General features: G+C 43.5%; 1 protein-coding gene across 1 annotated transcript in view; it reads left to right on the top strand.

Moving 5' to 3' along the window:
* The window catches only part of GNAI3 (G protein subunit alpha i3), a 65,661-nt gene that overhangs the window by 28,726 nt on the left and 15,682 nt on the right, over positions 1-21,253 (top strand). The window contains exons 2-6 of the mRNA XM_073542456.1: positions 13,369-13,411; positions 16,878-17,019; positions 17,128-17,285; positions 17,387-17,515; positions 18,557-18,686. Coding sequence (XP_073398557.1) covers positions 13,369-13,411; positions 16,878-17,019; positions 17,128-17,285; positions 17,387-17,515; positions 18,557-18,686 — 602 coding nt within the window. The remainder of the gene's footprint in view (positions 1-13,368; positions 13,412-16,877; positions 17,020-17,127; positions 17,286-17,386; positions 17,516-18,556; positions 18,687-21,253) is intronic.

Below are 21,253 nucleotides of genomic sequence, written 5' to 3'. Positions count from 1 at the left end.
CGTGAACTTTACACCTCTCGGCTGCGTTCAGCTTCCCCTCCTCTGACTGACAGCCGGCCGTAATGATGAGCTGCTGTCAGTCAGTGCAGGGGGCGCGGTTACAGCCACGCGCTCTGTACACAGATTGGTGACTGGAAGCTGAACGCTGCCCGGGGGAATAAAGTTAATTTCCTCCCGGCAGTGGGGCTGTAAATCCGGGCAGGTTCAGAACTCTGAGGGTGTGTGCAGACACTGCGGAATCCGCTGCGGATTAATCCGCACAGATTTTGCAAAAACCGCAGATAAACCGCAGGTCAAAAGACCTGCGTATTATCTGCGGTTTTGCCTGCGGTTTGGTCCTGCGGATTCACCATCTCCACAATGGTGGAGATAGGAACCTGCTGCGGATTCCGCAGAAAGAATTGACATGTCAATTCTTTCTGCGTTTTCAAAACCGCAGCAAATCTGCGCGGATTTTTCCGCAACGTCTACACTGGTTTTTTTTACCATTCATTTGAATGGTACTGTACACCGCAGCTAAAACTGCTGCGGGTCCGCAGCGGCCAAAACCATACCCTGAGGCTATGTGCACACACTGCAGATTCGTCTGCGGATTCATATCTGCGGAACCGCAGGTAAAATGACCTGCGGATTGGCCTGCGGTTTTGCCCTGCGGTTTGCCACCTGGACAATGGAATAGGTGGCAAACCGCAGCAGAATCAGCAGAAACAATTGACATGCTGCGGAAAAAAAAACGCAGCTTTTCCGCAGGTAAAAATCTGCAGCATGTGCACAGCAAAATGTTAATCCCATAGGATAACATGCTATTGTACACTGTCTGCAGAACTGCTGCAGTTCTGCTGCGGTCAAAACTGCAGCAGAACCGCAGCAAAAACCGCAGCGTGTGCACATAGCCTAAGAAAGTCTTCACCCCCCCCCCAGGCCATTTTGTTTTTTCCTCTCCGTCTTCCTTTTTTCCTCTCCGTCTTCCAAGAGCCATAACATTTTTTTTCCTATCAATACGGCCATTTTTGCTGTACAAGTTGTACTTTTGAATGACACCAATTATTTTATAATGTGATGCACTAGAAAGAAGGGAAAAAATTCCAACTGCATTCAAATTGCAAAAATTGTGCAATCTCACAATTGTTTTTTGGATTTTTTATTTACCATGTTAACAATATGGTAAAACTGACCTGGCAATATGATCCTCCAGTACAGCACAAGTACATAGACACCAGACATGTACAGTTTTTTTTGTTGTTTTTTTGAAGTGGTGTAAAAAAAAGCACTTTCCCGTGTCACCATTTTGCGAGACTTGTAACGTTTTCACTTTTTGGTTATGGTACTATTTGATGGCTTATTTTTTTTGCGCCTTGAGCTGACCTTTTTACTCATACCATTTTTGGGTAGATACGATCAAATCACTTCGCATGTGCCGGAAAACATGCAGGCTCAACGACAGAGCAGAAGCCGCATGGAATGTAGGGACACGACCTATGATATATATATATATATATATATATATATATATATATATATATATATATATATATATATATATATATACGTCATAGGTTGTGAAAGGGTTAATGGTCACCTTAGGGGACCTGAGCTGCGATCATCAAATTGATTGTGCTATACGTAGCGGTGCATCAGCACTATTATGTATAGAAAAAAATCATAAGCTCTTATGAACGCCAGCTACCTCTTACTTTCACAGGAGGATCGTAACTACAGGCACGGGGGTTATCAGCTGCCCTACGATCACTGTGGTTTTCAGTATATTGTATGGTAAAATGATTTTCAAACTTACAACTCATCTCACAAGCCTTTATATGGCTTTTTTGACAGAATAGTAAAAAAGTTATGGCTGTTGGAAGAAAGGGAGGAATGAAATGAAAGGAGCAGATATGAAAAAAATTGCCTGCTCTTTAAAGAAAATCTGTCAGCAGGTTTTTGCTATTTAATCTGAGAGCACCATAATATAGAAGAGTGCTTGATTCCAAGGATGTATCACTTATTAGGCTGTGTGTTGTAGTTTCAAGAGGAGATTGACTGCCTGACTAAGGGCCCCGTTACATTTAGCGATGCACCAGCAATCCCGACAATGATACGACCCGGTCAGGATATCGCTGGTGCATCGCTAAGTGGTCGCTAGTGAGCTGCCACACAGGCAGATCTCACAGCGATGCAGCAGCGATCGTTACTTACCTGTCAGACGCGGCGATGAAGACGTCCTCCCGCCCGCGTCCACACGACGCTCGTCCGTACCAGCAGGAAGCCGCCGACGAGAAACGGTCCAGGACGTTCTCGCACGATTAGCGATAGACAGCGGGGGAGCCGGTCAGAGGCAAGTGTCACGTATAGCGATATCGCTAGCAATATCGCTGCTGCGTCACAAAATCGGTGACATTATAGCGATATCGCTAGCGATCTCGCTTAGTATGACGGGGCCTTTAGTCCCATATGCAGGCTAATCTCTGTAACCCCGCCCCCACAACTGATTTGTAGCTTGTTGCCAATGCACAGTGAATACAGGAAGTGTGGGCGGAGTTATACGTAGCTCAGCATTCAGACCACTGCTACTTCTACTGCAGATGGAATAGGGATTCTATTAACCCCTTACTGCCATCAGACGTACTATCCCGTCCATGTGCCCTGGGACTTAATTACCAGGGACGGGATAGTACGTCATAGCGACCAGCGGCGCCCACGTGGTGAGCGCCGCTGATCGCGGCTGGGTGTCAGCTTATTATCACAGCTGACACCCGACACAATGTGTCAGGGGCGGTCACGGACCGCCCCCGACACGTTAACACCTTGTACACCGCGATCAAACACGATCGCGGTGTACCGGGGGTTAAAGGGAAGCATCGGCAGGGAGGGGGCTCCCTCCTTGCTTCCCTGAGCCCCCCACGGCAGCGCAATGTGCAGCGCTGCTGCTGGGGACTCTTTCCCTACAGGCCCCCGGATCCAAGATGGCGACGGGGACCTTCGGGGGCCTGTAGGGAGCTGACTTCCTCACTCCCTGCAAAGCACAGGCATGAGGAAGTCTGCAGCAGTGCCTGTGACAAAATAAATAATTATTTTTTATATAAAATAGTTTTCATTGCATGAAACTGACAAAACATTAAAAAACGACCTAAATGAGGTATCGCTGTAACCATACTGACCCGAAGAATAAAAGCACTTTATCAATTTTACCGCACGCGGAACGGTGTAAACGCACCCCCCAAAAGAAATTCATGAAACGCTGGTTTTAGTTCATTCTGCGTCCCAAAAATCGGAATAAAAAGCGATAAAAAAAAGTCACGTGCCCGAAAATGGTACCAATAAAAACGTCAACACGTCCCGCAAAGAATAAGACCTCACATGACTCGGTGGGTCAAAATACGGAAAAATTATAGCTCTCAATTTGTGGTGATGCAAAAACTATTTTTACAATAAAAAGCATCTTTTAGCGTGAGACAGCTGCCAAACATAAAAACCGCCATAAATAGTAAATCAAACCCCCCGTTATCACCCCCTTAGTTAAGGGAAAGTAATAAAATAAAAGAAAAGGTATTTATTTCCATTTTCTCATTAGGGTTAGGGCTAGGGTTAGGGCTGAGATTAGGGTTAGGGGTGTGTTGGGGTTAGAGTTGGAGTTATAATTGGGGGGTTTCCACTGTTTGGGCACATCAGGGGCTCTTCAAATGCAACATGACATCTGATCTCAATTCCAGCCAATTCCGCGTTGAAAAAGTCAAATGGTGCTCCTTCCCTTCCAAGCTCTGCCATGCGTCCAAACAGTGTTTTACCCCCACATATAGGGTATCAGCATACTCAGGACAAATTGCAAAACAACTTTTGGGGTCCAATTTCTCCTGTTACCCTTAGGAAAATAAAAAATTGGGGGCAAAAATATCATTTTTGTGGAAAAAGATTTTTTTATTTTCACGCCCAGGCGTTATAAACTTCTGTGAAGCACTTGGGGGTTCAAAGTGCTCATCAAACATCTAGATAAGTTCCGTGGGGGGTCTAGTTTCCAAAATGGGATCACTTGTGGGGAGTTTCAATAGTTTAGGTACATCAGGGGCTCTCCAAACGCACATGACACCCGCAGACCAATCCATCAAAGTCTGCATTCCAAAACGTCACTACTTCCCTTCCGAGCCCCGACGTGTGCCCATACAGTAGTTTTCTCCCACATATGAGGTATCAGCGTACTCAGGACAAATTGGACAACAACTTTTGGGGTCCAATTTCTCCTGTTACCCTTGGGAAAATAAAAAAATTGGAGACTAATTGATCATGTTTGTGGAAAAAATACGATTTTTTTTTATTTTCATGCATGGGCATTATAAACTTCTGTGAAGCCCTTGGGGGTTCAAAGTGCTCACCACACATCTAGATAAGTTCCTTAGGGCGTCTAGTTTCCAAAATGGGGTCATTTGTGGGGGGTTTCCACTGTTTAGGTACATTAGGGGCTCTCCAAAGGCAACATGACACCTGCAGACCATTCCATCAAAGTCTGCATTCCAAAACGTCACTACTTCCCTTCCGAGCCCCGACGTGTGCCCATACAGTAGTTTTCTCCCACATATGAGGTATCAGCGTACTCAGGACAAATTGGACAACAACTTTTGGGGTCCAATTTCTCCTGCTACCCTTGGGAAAATAAAAAAAAAAGGGGACTAAAAGATGATGTTTGTTGAAAAAATACGATATTTTTATTTTCACGCCCGGTCGTTATAAACGTCTGTGAAGCACTGGGGGGTTCAAAGTGCTCACCACACATCTAGATAAGTTCCTTGGGGGGTCTAGTTTCCAAAATGGTGTCATTTGTGGGGGGTTTCTACTGTTTTGGTACATCAGGGGCTTTCCAAACGCGACATGGTGTCCGATCTCAATTCCAGCCAAAAACGTCTAATGGCGCTGCTTCCCTTCCGAGCTCTGCCATGCGCCCAAATAGTGGTTTACCCCCACATGTGGGGTATCAGCGCACTCAGGACAAATTGCACAATATCTTTTAGGGTCCTGTTACCCTTGGAAAAATAAGAATTGAGGGTGAAAAGATCATTTTTGTGGAAAAAATATGATTTTTTAATTGTACCGCTGTACGTTATAAACTTCTGTGAAGCCCTTGTGGGTTCAAAGTTCTCACCACATATCTAGATAAGTTCCTTGGGGGGTCTAGTTTCCACATTGGGGTCACTAGTGGGGGGTTTCCACTGTTTAGGTACATCAGGGGCTCTCCAAACGCGACATGGCGTCCGATCTAAATTCCAGCCTATTTTGCATTGAAAAAGTCAAACGGCGCTCCTTCCCTTCTGAGGTCTGCCATGCGCCGAAACAGTGGTTCCCCCCCCACATATCAGGTATCAGCGTACTCAGGACAAATTGCACAATAACTTTTGCTGTCCAATTTCTCTTGTTACCCTTGGTAAAATAAAAAAAGTTGAATCTGAAGTATTTTTTTTGTGAAAAAAAGTTAAATGTTCATTTTTTTTTTAGATATTCAAAAAATTCCTGTGACGCTCCTGAAGGGTTAATAAACTTCTTGAATGTGGTTTTGAGCACCTTAAGGGGTGCAGTTTTTAGAATGGTGTCACTTTTGCGTATTTTCTATTATATAGACCCCTCAAAGTGGCTTCAAATGTGATGTGGTCCGTAAAAATAAAATGGTGTTGCAAAAATGAGAAATCGCTGGTCTATTTTTAACCCTTATAACTTCCTAACAAAAAAAAATTTTGGTTCCAAAATTGTGCTGATGTAAAGTAAACATGTGGGAAATGTTACTTATTAAGTTTTTTGTGTGCCATATCTGTGATTTAAGGGCATAAAAATTCAAATTTGGAAAATTGCGAAATTTTCGCCAAATTTCCGTTTTTTTTTCACAAATAAACGCAAGTTATATGAATGAAATTTTACCACTAACATGAAGTACAATATGTCACGAGAAAACAATGTCAGAATCACCGGGATCCATGGAAGCGTTTCAGAGTTATTACCTCATAAAGGGACAGTGGTCAGAATTGTAAAAATTGGCCCGGTCATGAACGTGCAAACCACCCTTGGGGCTTAGGCCTCTTTCACACTTCCGTTTTTGACAATCAGTCAAGATCTGCCAATGTTGGAAAAAAACGGATCCGCCATTTTTCTTTGCGGATCCGTTTTTTCCCCATTGACTTTCATTATTGGCGGATCCTGACTGATTGCCGTCCGTTGCATCCGTTTTTGTGAGGATCCGCCACAATGTTGGTGTCCGTCAACATCCTCAAAGTTTTCCAAACGGAGCTTGCAACGTTTTTTTTGGCTGGCAGATCCTCCAGACACTGAATTAACCCCAAATTCTCTCTGTCTCTCTCTCTCTCTCTCTCTCTCTCTTCCCCCCCCCGCCCCTCCTTTAAATTTCATCATTTTTCAGGATCCGTCTAAAAACGGATCCTGTGCCATCCGTTCACATCTGTTGACAACGGATCCGCTTGTCTGCCCTTTAGGCGGATTTTAACTGATGCAAATAACTGAAGTGTGAAAGAGGCCTTAAGGGGTTAAAACAACACCAAGCAGTCCAGTGAGTGGAACACCCCTGGAATCCGGCTCTTGAACCCTAAATGGTGCTGCTCCTGGATTACATAGCAAAATCCTGCTGTCGGATTCCCCTTAAGAGATTAACAATAGTTGCACCCAGCAGAGGAATGTTGTTTATTACAGGCAGATAAGGGAGGAAATCGTGATATAGGTGATTCTTTTATTTTACTTTATAAGATGTCTGAGCCTCTAGTCTTGTCCAGTGTAATTGGAGCAGAATAAGTAATGCAAAGAAGAAAAAACTGAGGCGTATTAATAGCACGGAGCGCATCTCTGAATCCCTGCCTCGTCCTCTCCATGTGCCATTTACTCCATGGCGTCTTACCTCTCCTCACCCCAATCTTGCTTTTAACCTTTCTCTTCTCCGCTCCTGTAATGTTGATCTGTGTACCCCTCCTTGTATACCCGTGTCATAGCGGTGCCCACGCACATGTGTTTTCTGCTTGTCATTGCTTGCGGCTGTTCTGGGGGTTTTAGCTTGTCACAACAAGGAAGTTTAGTGGTCTAAGAACAATAGCACAGCTGCCCAAGTAGCATCTCTTCCTCCTCTTCCCTGGCACTGCTTGGTGCCAGCAGGCAGCTCACAAGGAGGCACACGGCTCATAACTTTTAACACTTTCTCCGCTCTGAAGAGCCGTTGTACCCTACCTCTAGTTCTCCTAGCTGGTGCCTTGGTGTCACGTCAGAGGTGCAGACCACTGAGTGAGGCTGAAGGGTTTATGGTGTAAATTGGCAGCCTTGCTCGCTCCTGGTATGTTTAGAAATGAAGGCCATTAGCACATCTCGCTTGTGTTGGTAAATGATTGAAAAAGGAGAACCAAGATCCCAGCATATTAGGCGCACACCCAAGACAATCGAGGTATATGAAAAAATGTATATAAATTTTATTGAAAGACAAGAAAAAAAACACAATAAAAGCATTTAAAAGGCAAAGCACACCTCCAGATGTCCCAAGTAAGTAACAATAAGTACTAATAGACAGAACAAGATGTTAGCCTAAATGTACATAATACATAAGACATGACCCAGTGACCTCAAATCTGGGCGTCCCCAGAAAAACAATATACGCTCACTCTAAGCGGCCTCAGAAAAAACCAGGGGGCCCTGTAAGTGGCCCTGTAAGGGAGGGAGTGAGATGAACATCCGCTATAGGGATAAGAGAAAATAATATACCAACACTCACTCCAAGAGGGGCTGCGTTCTTCGGGTTCTTGAAAGAGTGACTATGGGTGAGACTGGCTCTTTTCGCTTTTTACCTGTCATGTGAAAATTTAGGCTGCTTTTGCAGTCCTTTTTGCAGCCATTAAATTTCTATTTAATCATTTATACTCATTATAATGAGTGATGTTAGCAATATGTGCACTTTATTATTAGCCCCTATGTGACAGCACCACCTGGTTATATTTTGATACTTGGGGACAGTTTTGGCTGCAATGGTGATATATTTATAATAATTGCCATCCTCCCACCTCTATATGTTTGACAAAAGACCCGTGCAACATATTTTGTTTGTTCCTTCCCCTCTTTTTCATGAACCCTCTGTGTTTTGTCTATACATGAGATTTTATGTATTGTTATTTATGTGAATAAAATATATATTTTAACTTTTATATTTTTTGGATTTGCACTCTGTTTGATTTGTATACTACTCACTCCAAGAGGCCTAATGAAGGCCCAAAGGGCATTATAGGTAACCCTGGTAGAGAGGGAGCAAAAAACCATCCACTGTAAGGATAGAGAGGAGGGCTGAACTGGAGGAAAATGCAGGAGGCAGAAATTATATGCCAAAATATATAAATAGCAAAAGTGGAATCACCATAGAAAGCAGTCCAGCATGGAGCGTCAAGGGTCAGGCTGTCAGAGGAAGATAGTCCCAGGACAAAGGCAGTGTGGTGAGCCCCACGCGTATCGCTGCTAGGTGCAGCTTCATCAGGGGAAGTCAGTCAATTACCAGACATCCAGTCTTTAAATAGTGGTCAGTCAAGAGAAAAGGAAGGCCAGGTGTGTGGGAAACAATGGGGTCATAGGTAACATACCAGCCAGGGTAAGCGCAGGTGCATAAACAGCTTCAGATAATAGGCGGTGATGAAGGAAAGAGTGCTGCAAATGGGTGACGTGTCAGTCAAACCCGCGCGTTTGACTGACACGTCTCTCTCTCCCTTCCCCCCCCCCCCCGGCAACGGTTCCTTTAAAATTCTTCCTTTGACGGATCCGTTAAAATAACAGTCCGGTGACAAACGTTGGTCAGTACAGGAACGGATCCGCTATCCGCCATTTTAGCGGATTTTGACTGAACAAAAAAACTAATGTGTGAAACAGGCCCTTCTTGCGACATCTGGAGGTGTGCTTTGCCTTTTAAATGCTTTTATTTTTTTTCCCTGTCTTTCAATAAACTTTATATACATTTTTTCATATACCTCTATTGTCTTGGGTGCGCGCCTAATATGCTGGGTTCTTTTGTTCTCCTTTTTAAATTATGCTTCTGCCTGTGCGTTGTGCAGCACCCCTTACATATATTTGAAAATTGATCGTTTTGCCCTTTAGTGGTGCTCCCTACCCCCCCTTTTTTTTTCTGTGTTGGTAAATGAAGCTCAGCTTCCTCTTTTGTGGGTTGTTCAGTAAAGAAGCTGAAAATGGAACTTGGTTTGCTGATGTCAGAAAACATCATGCGAATCATAGGTCATCTTCCCCTTATTTCTAGGTGTTGTAATAGCACCGTTTATTCTAATCCTCCACAGACAAACCGTTCTCTTTGCTCCTGCCATGTAGTAAAGAAAATCAGCAAACATACAATTGTGCTCAAAAGTTTGCGTAACCCAGTACAATTTTTGCTTTCTTGGCCTTTTTTCAGAGAATATGAATGATATAACACCAAAACTTTTTCTCCACTCATGGTTATTGGTTGGGTGATGTCATTTATTGTCAAACTACTGTGTCTTTTTAAAGCATAATGACAACTCAAAACATCCAAATGACCCTGATCAAAGGTTCACATACCCCGTTTCTTAATACCGTGTATTGCCCCCTCTAACATCATTGACATCTTGAAGTCTTTTGTGGTAGTTGTGGATGAGGTTGTTTTTTTTATCAGATGGTAAAGCTGCCCCTTCTTGGCAATAAGCCTCCAGTTCATGTAAATTCCTGGGCTGTCTAGCATGAACTGCACGCTTGAGATCTCCCCAGAGTGGCTTAGTGATAATGTGGTCAGGAGTCTGAGATGGCCACTCCAGAACCTTCACTTTGTTCTGCTGTAGCCAATGACAGGTCATCTTGGTCTTGTGTTTTGGATCTTTGTCCTGTTGGAACGTTCAAGTACTGTACGTCCCATGCACAGCTTCCGGGCTGATGATTGCAAATTTACCTTCAGTATTTGCTGATAATGTGCTGCATTCATCTTTCCTTCAACTTTGAGCAAGTTTCCTGTGCTTTTGTAGCTCACACATCCCCAAAACAACAGCGATCCACCTCCGTGCTTTACTGTAGGAATGGTGTTACTTTCATCATAGGCCTTGGTGACCTTTATCCAAATGTAGCATTTATGATTTGTGGCCAAAAAGTTAAATTTTGGTCTCATCACGCCAAATAACCTTGTTCCAGAAGTTTTTAGGCTGGTCTCTGTGCTGTTTTGTGTATTGTGGGTGAGATACTTTGTGGCACTTGCACAGTAATGGCTTTCTTCTAGTGACTCGACTATGTAGCCCATTTTTCTTCAAGTGCCTCTTATTGTGCATGTTGAAACAGCCACACTCTAATTTTCTGAGAGTCCATTATTTCAGCTGATGTTATTTGTGGGTTTTTCTCTGCATCCTGAACAATTTTCCTGGCATTTGTGGACAAAATTTTTGTTGGTCTACCTGACTTTTTTTTTTTTTTTTTTAACAGAGCCCCTGATTTTCCATTTGTTAATCAGTGTGAACGCTGCTGACTGGCATTATCAATTCCTTGGATATCTTTTTGTATCCCTTTCCTGTTTTATACTTTCAACTACCTAGATCTGTTGATTCTTTTGCTTTCCCCGTGACTCGCAATCCAGAAACCTCAGTGGCTGGATGAAAGATGCAAGAGTCTGCCTGGATCAGCCCCAAATCACCAGGGTATGTGAACTTTTGATCAGGGTCATTTGCATGTTTTGGTTTGTCATTATGTTGACTGGAGAAAAAGTTCTGGTGTTATTCATATTCTCTGAAAAAAAAAAAGGCCAAGAAAGCAAAAATTCTGCCGTGGTATGTAAACTTTTAAGCACAACTGTAGATAAGTCTGTATTGTATATTGAATCAGTTGACATCTTGTTCCAGGAAATTTATATCACAATATTGGTCTTTGTTTTATGGTCTAAATATTTGCTTTGAGGAATCGCTCAGAGTTTACAATCCTCCATCTAATGTCCGATTCTCCACAGCTTCAGCTTTATTGAAAGTGTTTTAAAAAGTACATGAGGTGGTACAAATTTCTGTAGAAACCTGCCATAATGTAGCAGCCTTGTTTGAATCTGCAAAAATGGCTAAGGATGTTTAAGGTGCCCTGTTAGGCTATGTTCACACGTTGCGTTTTCGCTGCATTTTTTTAATGTAAATTTTAACCTGCTTATCAAAAGTTTTACCAAGAGTACATTTGTGCATGCTGATGATGTTTCGTCCATAAAAAAAATAATGTGATTCAACTTCATCAGTTTTTGGCACCAAAAACACAGAAAAACCAGATCCCTGCGATTATGCCTTGCCCATTGCTTTCAATGGGTGAAAAATGGTTAAAGAAGTGACTTTCTGCATTTGGCAAAAAACAAGCTATTTGACAAAACAGGAAAAAAGGCGTGCATGAGATTTTTGAAATCTCATATACCATACTTTACTGGTACTGTGAAATGCAGCTGAAAATATGCATAAAAAAGCAGCAAAAATATGCAGCATGTGCATGTACCCTAAGAAACATAGTAAGGCTATTAGTTGCTTAATGTCATTTTCCTTTAATATGCGTTCAGAGGCCATTAATGCACATCTGGTGGGAAAGCAGTGCATTAAAAGGAATGTCACCAGGTTTTTGCCACCTGATTTGGGAGCACCATTATGTAGAGGCAGACTACAGGGCTACTACTACTGAAGAAGATTATGACTAAGTGCACACACTGCAGATTCACCTGCGGGTTTTTATCTGCAGAACCGCAGGTAAAATACCTGCGGTTTTACCTGTCGTTTTGCCCTGCGGTTTGCCACCTGGACAATAGAATAGGTGGCAAACCGCAGCAGAATCCGCAGAAATAATTGACATGTCAATTGTTTCTGCGGATTTAAAACCGCAGCTTTTCCGCAGTTAAAAATCCGCAGCGTGTGCACAGCAGAATGTTAATCCTATAGGATAACCTGCTACTGTACACTGTCTGCAGAACTGCTGCAGTTCTGCTGCGGCCAAAACCGCAGCAAAAACCGCAGCGTGTGCACATAGCCTATCACTAGAGGACTAGTAAACCTGCTTGCCTGGTAATCAAGAATATTCATTCATGAGCTGTGTAAACCCCCCGCCCCCACCACTGATTGACAGCTTTCTGCCCATGTACAGTTTACTAGGAAGCTGCCAATCAGTGGTGTGGGGGCGGGGTTATAGAGCTCAGCATTCCGAGAACCGCTAGATCTGCAGCAGATGAAACTGATTTTTATGAAAATGACAGCAAGTAGATCAGTAAGTGATACAGCGCTGGAATTGGCATTACATATTAGAAATCTGAGGACAGATTGTCTTTAAAGCGTATGTTCCCTTTAGGGTGCATTGTATAGGAATAGAAAAAAGTTGATTCAGCTCACCCTTATAGTGATGTCCACACCGCACATGAGTAGTTCTATCCGAGCAAGGAAGCGTCTCTGCTTGACGTCAGGTACTTGTGAAAAAAGAAGGTATCCAGCTCCAGAGATAAAATCCAAAATCATTATTGAAATAAATTAAAAGGTAATAAGCTGCTTGATAACCAGTGTATACTGGAGGAAGGATTGTCCTAGATAACTGGACGCGTTTCGAACACGTGTAGTGCTCTTAGTCCTCAGTTGAAACGCGTTATAGAGATACTTAATCATAAGGTGTAAAAAGATCAGCGCCCCTAAGGTCTTCTATAGGCCTCCGACCAGAGCATGACTGTGTGTCGAATTTTTTCTGAAGCTGGTCACAAGAGCCGCAGCCAATCTTTTCTCGACCCAATTTGTGTGGATATCCGAATGTGCCTTAAGCCTGCCTTCACACCTCGGTATGACATGTCCTACTGGTGTCTGATTATTTCACCAGGCAGCGCTCAGATCCATAGAACAGAATGGATGTATTCACTGATCCACTAATGGGATCTGTGTGGCTCGTGGCAGGTCCTATTCTGATCAGATTTTGTGATTCCGACTCCGCCATTAATGTATATAGGGATCTGTATAAAACGGGTGAAACACGGAACACATACTTTATAGTTTAGAATTCCATTCAAGTTTCATCTGTCTGAACTTTTTTTTTTATCCATTGACTTTTAGCAATGGATCAGTTAAAGAGTAACCGTTGTCTTAATTTTTATTTAGGAAATCAATAGTACACATAAAAAATTAAATATGTAATAAATCTGATCAGGGAAATCTTCTTTCTCTGCCAGAATTGATCATTTATTTTCGAGATTCTTAATTCACAGGAATAATCTGTATTATGTTGTAAACTGCTGAATTTCCCCACTGCAGACATGTAGATGGTTTCTTGGCTTTTCCAGCCTCCTAAATTCAGATGTTAGTGTACGCTGGACTGTGAGGAGTTAATCCACCCACCGACAAGACTAATGAATTCTGCTTTGCCTTGCAGGTGCTGGAGAGTCTGGGAAAAGCACAATTGTGAAGCAGATGAAGTGAGTAGGGTTTCCTATATCTATCTGATGGTGCGCCTACGCAGTTAGACCTAGTGAAGTTTTCATGTATTATTTATTGTTTATGAGCAGTGTCATATGCAATTGTTTAATACCTGTGATTCTTTAAAGATAGCCTGGATCTGAAAAAGAGGGCTTACATCTTTTCTCAGAAATCGTGCTACTATATCATGTGTCTGGTAATGACTCTGGTGACCAACAGGAGGCATCATATTGGGATCTTCAGAACCACTGCTTGGAACCTGATGGACAATTTCGGGAGCCATTGTGACGCATTAATGGACAGATAATAAGCACTTTTCAGTGGCATGACCCTCATTTAGTCAAATTAGTCTTGACAGGTCCCTTTTATAGTATACTAGCTGAAGAGCCCGGCGTTGCCCGGGCATAATACCTAACTGTGGGTCCCGCTGTCTTTCTTAACATCCCTGCTCTCCACCCGCCATCCCGTTCTATCCCTCCACAGCCACGCTCTACATCCATGTCCCGGTGTCTCTCCACAGCCCCGGTCTCTTCGTCCACAGCCCTGCTCTCCCGCTCTCTCCATCCAGAGCCCCGTCCACAGCCCTGCTCTCCCCGTCCACAGCCCCGTTCTCTTCCTTCAAAGCCCTGCTCTCCCCGTTCACAGGCCCGTTCTCTTCCTTCACAGCCCTGCTCTCCCTCTCCGTCCACAGCCTGGTTCTCGTCCTTCACAGCCCTGCTCTCCTCCTCTCTCCCTCTACAGCCCCGCTGTCTTCCTTCCTCCACAGCCCCGCTCTCAATGCAGTACATGTGGTGATGCCGGGACCAGGAGAGAGAGGTGCGCAGATTGTTCGTTCGGCTGGAGTGGGCGGAGCTAGAGCTGAGCTGCAGCGCCTGTGATTGGGTGGCCTGCGGGGGGCGTGGCCTAGCGCCGTAGTAGGCCGCAGTAGAAGCCGGGGACTAAATTTAGGCTGGGAAGCTGCAGGGGAGAGGGAGGATGGCGTAGTTGGCGTTCGGGGAGCGCCGACTGAGTCGTGACAGGGCTGGGAGGGTGCCGGCACTATTCGGCCCCTGTCCTGAAGACTGTCTTCCTCACAGCACCGCTCTCCATGCACTGTCTTGATGTATCCGTCCTCAGCCCCGCTCTCCAACTGCGTCCCACTCTGCTGCTTCGTGATTGGTTGGTGTCCCAATCTGCTGCTTCGTGATTGGTTTGTGATACACACACACATTCAGATTTATATATAGAGATTACCATAGGGCTGAGCATGTACTTGGTAGCCTTAGTGGGAAGACTGAGGAGGCTTCACATCCAAAGGTAAGTAAGATTTGACTTTCCTTTGAACGTGCCGCCTCCTCCATCTTCCTTCCAGTTTAGCCTCTCTGTGCTGCCCCAACCGGAGACATGGCACCCTTTAGTCCGATCCACTCGTCATTCCATGCCAAGTCAATGTGGTTAGCGCCTTCATCTTCCTTTGGTAGCCTAAAGGCCCCGTCACACATAAAGATGCACCAGCGATTCCGACAACGATACGACCTTGTCTGGATCGCTGGTTCATCGCTGGTGAGCTGCCAAACATTCAGCTTCACCAGCAATCAGCACCAGCGAGGACGCTGGTCTCTAAGGTAAATATCGGGTTACTAAGCGGCGCGCGTCACTTAGTTACCCGATGTGTACCTTAGAAACCTGCGTGCTCTCGCCGGGAGCTGCCAGCGTGCAGGTTTCTAAGGTACACATCGGGTAACTATCGGGTAACTAAGTGACGCGCGCTGCTTAGTAACCCGATATTTACCTTAGAGACCAGCTCCCAGCGCCTACTTAGAGCGCTGGGAGCCTCCCTGATCGTTGGCTCCCGCTGCCACGCAACGATGCTCGCTTGCCAGCGGGAGACCAGCGATCAAAAAATGGCCCAGGCCGATCGAGCACGATTAGCGATACCCGGCGGGGGGGCAGGTCGCTGATCCCCCGTCACACACAGCGATCCCGCTGTGGTGTCACAAAATCAGCGATCTCGCTAGCGAGATCTCTGTGTGTGATGGGACCTTTAGTATGCTGTGTAAAAGCAGCTTAGAAAACAATTCTCCTTCCAGTCAAGTGGCCAGTGCTGCATATGTGGCAGTCAAGTTTCCCCTACTACCTGAAAAGTTCCTCAGTTTTGAGTAATGTCCCATGTGGCATGAAGGGCAGCTCAGTGGCTAGCACTGTTGCTTTGCAGCGCTGGGGTTCTGGGTTCAAATCCCACCTAGAACAACATCTGCAAGGAGTTTGTATGTTCTCCCCTTGTTTGTGTGGGTTTCCACATGAACCGTTGGTGGCTCTTGAGGACTGGAGTTTGGGAACACTGATATAAGCCATGAATAATAATAAAAAGCTGGTGAGATTAGAGTTCAATCAAAGCTGAGTGGGCATACAAGCAGTGAAGCGTGCTGTGATTGAACTTAGTGGTCCCATTATCCAGATCTTTAATGGGTGTACATTGTATCTATGAATGTTAGTGCTCCTTCTGTGTGCCTTGCAGCATGCTGGCCCTTTCGATGCTGTGGTGTTGAATTGCAGCCATATCCTTTTGCCTCTTCAATCATCTGAATGGTTGTGTCTGACATCCAACATAGGCTGTGCTATTGAAAGATTATTAATATGTTGGGTATCTGACTCTAGGATAATCCATCAGTTTTATAAAATGTGATAACCCCTTTCCTGGATATCTTTCCTTGTTTCATGTATCTTAAGGGGTAAGTTTTCTCCTTGTGGAGAGTGACATGCCAGTTTGAGGAGTCCCAAATGCCTGCATGCTCCTCTAGGAAAATAAGTAATTTTTTCATGATTCATGTACAGAGCCATATGTATAAATTGGTCTATCAGATGGATTATTTTTTTTTTTACTGAGGTTTTCTTTAAAAAGTAATTCCTACAGATGAGTTATGTGTCTGACCCCAGAGGTAATGTCCTGATGTTTGCGACAGCTTTACAATGTAGGCGACGTTTACCGCTTCTGTGTGCCCATGCACAGCCACATATCACTGCAAATGCCCAGAACACTGGTTGGGCGCTGATTGTGTCCTTCATGATTGATCCAACTCCTGCATGACTTTTTTGTTTTGTAATAGAAGCAGGGAAACCGAATTCCTAACGCTAGTGTAAACCTGTCCTTAGTGACCCCATATGATGCTTCCTGCAGTGCAGTCACAAGGTTTCTCCATAGCTCCATACTATGGCATCTCATCCGTAAAACAATTTTCTTTCAGATGGATACATATGGAATCCAAAATAAGCAATAACCTGTTTGCCTCAATATGACATACACAGCTACAGTAAAGGCCCATGCACCACCATAAATTAGGCCTTGCAAGTCAGTCAATATTCCCTGTGTTGTGCTTGCCACTAAGTAATAAACGGGATGCAGTGTTAGTTTTTTCCGTATTACTGTGCTGTTGATCTCCTTTTATGAAATGTGCGTACACACTAATGTACCTATTGTGGTTTTAGGATTATTCATGAAGACGGATATTCAGAAGAAGAGTGCAAGCAATACAAAGTGGTTGTCTACAGCAACACAATCCAGTCCATAATTGCGATCATACGAGCCATGGGCAGACTGAAGATTGATTTTGGCGATGTGACGAGAGCTGTGAGGGCTAAGTCCATATTCTAGTGCATGTTCTGCTGCTTAGCATTAAAACCGTTTTAAGAGATTACATATTAACTTATTATTTAATTCCCTTTCCGCTGTACTCAGGATGATGCCCGGCAGCTGTTTGTTTTAGCCAGTAGTGCCGAGGAAGGTATTCTCTCCCCAGAGCTTGCAGGGGTCATCAGGAGGCTGTGGAAAGATGCCGGAGTGCAGGAATGCTTCGGCCGATCCCGGGAATACCAGCTCAACGACTCTGCCTCATAGTAAGTGGCAGAAATGATGAAGGAAAAACCAATGGAATCAATTAGTGGCGATTTTAAGGTTCTGTTGAGGCTCATCTCATAAAATATTTATTTTGTCAAAGCTACTTAAATGATCTGGATCGGATCTCACAGGCCAATTACATTCCTACCCAACAAGATGTGCTCCGGACGCGTGTTAAAACTACGGGTATTGTGGAAACGCATTTCACATTCAAAGACCTTTACTTTAAGTAAGTCACAGCCACCGATTTATCTTTTTTCTGTAGCCTTTTATCTTGCTATGAAGCTATTCTTTGATATTGTCGTGGAAAAAAATAAAAACATTCTGTTCGATTCTAGATTCATTTTTACTCTTATCAACATGTAAGGCTACACATGACGGATGTGTATTTTCCAAGATAGACCACTAAAAAGCTGAGGCGGTCGTGATGAGCGAGTATGCTCGTTGCTCGGGTGTCCTCCGAGTATTTGGATGTGCTCGGAGATTTAGTTTGTGTCGCTGCAGCTGCATGATTTCCAGCTGCTAGACAGCCTGAATACATGTGGAATGCCTGTTTGTTAGGGAATCCCCACTTGTATTCAGGCTGTCTAGCAGCCGCAAATCATGCAGCTACGGCGACAGAAACTAAATCTCCGAGCACATCCAAATACTCGGAGATCACCCGAGCATGCGCGGGGAAACCCGAGTAACGAGTATACTCGCTCATCACTATGAGGCGGGCATCCTGATTTCTGCTGCAGAAGTGCCATTGTTTACCTTGGAACTGTACGAGAATTGGCCCCATTGTCATTCAATGGCTTGTCTATTTGGAATTCACAGAAATAATGTTCATGGAAATAATGAGCATGAACACTTCCCCCCAATACGAAAAAAAATCTACCCAGATTCTATCTAGATCATTAAATGGGGTTATACAAAACTTATGCAACAGAATTTGACACTGAATTCATACTAAAATCTACCGTATATAGAAAAAAATTCTTAAAATCCAGAGGTAAAAATACTTTTAATTTCACTGAGAAAATCACAAATCGTGAACAATGGTGCATTTTTTTATTCACTCAATGTAGTGTTTTGTTTTGTTTTTCCATACGTCGATAAACATCCATGAGTTTTTACTCCATACACACACAAGTGTTGTATGAAATATGAGAGTTGACTTGTATTCTTTTTTTATCACACTGACTGTATTGTGTGGCCCTGTGGGCCTACCTTTGTGTTTTGGCTTGCTCTGCCATATATTTATTACTCTCCCAACTTTTTTCTGCAGGATGTTTGATGTTGGAGGACAGCGATCAGAAAGAAAGAAGTGGATCCATTGTTTTGAAGGTGTAACCGCAATCATCTTTTGTGTGGCACTCAGTGACTATGACTTGCTTTTGGCTGAAGATGAAGAAATGGTAAGCGAGATAGTCAGGTTTTTCAATTGTGTCATAGGGTTTTCATAAAAATGCACAGATTACTTACGTGGTGTTGAAGGAATAATGAAAATATGTATTTGCATTTGCTTGGTAAGCTGAAAGTGCAGGGCAGCGCTGTAATGCAAAAAAAATTTTTACATTGTTCGCGCCCCCATGTTCCCAATAGTAGGCACAGTGCGAAAGCTGTTGCCAGTCCAGTAGCCTGACTGATAGTGAACACAAAATAGGTATGAGATGGCCTTCATGATCATGTAGTGTGTTCGTGGAGCACTTGATCTGTATTACTTGCTCTTGGCAAACCCTCTGAAAGACAGTCGCTGCATCTATGCGTTGTACACTGTTGGCGCAGTGCACCGTGGCTTTTTTCTGCACTTTCAGTTCATCAGCTACATATTCAAGTAAAATATTGATACAATTCTTTCATTTATAATTTCATCCTTTACTTGAATCCTCTCACGGGAGAGCGCAGCTGATCGCGGCCGGGTGTCAGCTGATTATCACAGCTGACACCCAGCACGGACCGCCCCCGACACATTAACCCCTGGCACACTGCGATCAAACACGATCTCAGTGTACCGGGGCTTTAGGGAAGCATCGGGAGGGAGGGAGCTCCCTCCGTGCTTCCCTGAGACCCCCACAGCAGCGCAATGTGCAGCGCTGCTGCTGGAGTCTCCTTCCCTGCAGGTCCCTGAATCCAAAATGGCGGCGGGGGCCTGCAGGGAGCTGGCTTCCTCATGCCTGCAAAGCGCCAGCATGAGGAAGCCTGCAGCACTGCCTGTGACAGATCGCTGATCTGTCAAAGCGATCTGTGATGTGACAGATCAGCGATCTGTCACATGACAGTTATGTCCCCCCTGGGACATTGTAATAAAGTTTAAAAAAAAAAAAAGTGTAAAAATAATTTATAAAAAAATCGCTAAATTAAAAAAATATATATTCATTCCCTAATAAATAAAATTAAAAAAAAAACAATAAGTACACATATTTGGTATCGCTGCAACCGTAACGACCCGCTCTATAAAACTGTCCCACTAGGTAAACCCTTTATTGAACCCCTTAAAAAATACAAATAAAAAACGAAGAAAAAAATAAAGCTTTATCATCATACTGCCGAACAAAGTGCAATAACGCGCGATCAAAAAGACGGACATAAATAACCATGGTACCGCTGAAAATGTCATCTTGTCCCGCAAAAAAACGAGCCACCACACAGCGTCATCAGCGAAAAAATAGTTATAACTCGCAGAATAAAGCGATGCAAAAATAATTTTTATATAAAATTGTTTTCATTGCATAAAAGCGCCAAAACATAAAAAAAACTACAGAAATGAGGTATCGCTGTAACCGTACTGACCCGAAGAATAAAACCGCTTTATTAATTTTACCGCACGTGGAACGGTGTAACGCACCCCCCAAAAGAAACACTGCTTCCCTTCCGAGCTCTGCCATGTGCCCGAATAGTGGTTTACCCCCACATATGGGGTATCGGCGTACTCGAGACAAATTGCACAATAACTTTTGGGGTCCTTTTACTCTTGGGAAATTAACAATTGGGGGTGAAAAGATCATTTTTGTGGAAAAAAATGTTTTATTAATTGTATGGCTGTACGTTATAAACTTCTGTGAAACCCTTGGGGGTTCAAAGTGCTCACCACATATCTAGATAAGTTCCTTGGGGGGTCTAGTTTCCAAAATGGGGTCACTTATGGGGAGTTTCCACTGTTTAGGCACATCAGGAGCTCTCCAAACTTGACATGGCATCTGATCTGAATTCCAGCCAGTTTTGCAGTGAAAAAGTCAGATGGCGCTCCTTCCCTTCCGAGCTCTGCCATGCGCCCAAACAGTGGTTCCCCCCCCACATATCAGGTATCGGCGTACTCAGGACAAATTGCACAATAACTTTTGCAGTCCAATTTCTCCTGTTACCCTTGGTAAAATAAAAAATTTGAACCTGAAGTAATATTTTTTTGTGAAAAAAAGTTAAATGTTCATTTTTTTTAAACAATCAAAAAATTCCTGTGAAGCACCTGAAGGGTTAAACTTCTTGAATGTGGTTTTGAGCACCTTGAGGGGTGCAGTTTTTAGAATGGTGTCACTTTTGGGTATTTTCTATCATATAGACCCCTCAAAGTGACTTCAAATGTGATGTGGTCCGTAAAAATAAAATGGTGTTGTAAAAATGAGAAATCTCTGGTCGACTTTTAACCCTTATAACTTCCTAACAAAAAAAAATTGATGTAAAGTAAACATGTGGGAAATGTTACTTATTAAGTTTTTTGAGTGCCATATCTCTGTGATTTAAGAGCATAAAAATTCAAAGTTGGAAAATTCTAAATTTTGAAAATTTTCACCAAATTTCCATTTTTTTCACATATAAACGCAAGTTATGTGATTGAAATTTTACAACCAACATGAAGTACAATATGTCACGAGAAAACAGTGTCAGAATCTCCTAGATCCATTGAAGCGTTCCTGAGTTATTACCTCATAAAGGGACAGTAGTCAGAATTGTAAAAATTGGCCCGGGACTTAACGCGCAAAGCACC

The sequence above is a fragment of the Dendrobates tinctorius genome, unplaced genomic scaffold (assembly GCF_039654945.1).
Source record: "Dendrobates tinctorius isolate UK_male_01 unplaced genomic scaffold, ASM3965494v1 ptg000127l, whole genome shotgun sequence".
Classification (NCBI taxonomy): Eukaryota; Metazoa; Chordata; class Amphibia; order Anura; family Dendrobatidae; genus Dendrobates; species Dendrobates tinctorius.
Note: the sequence above shows the minus strand (reverse complement) of the source record. Positions and strands in the feature narration are given on the sequence as shown.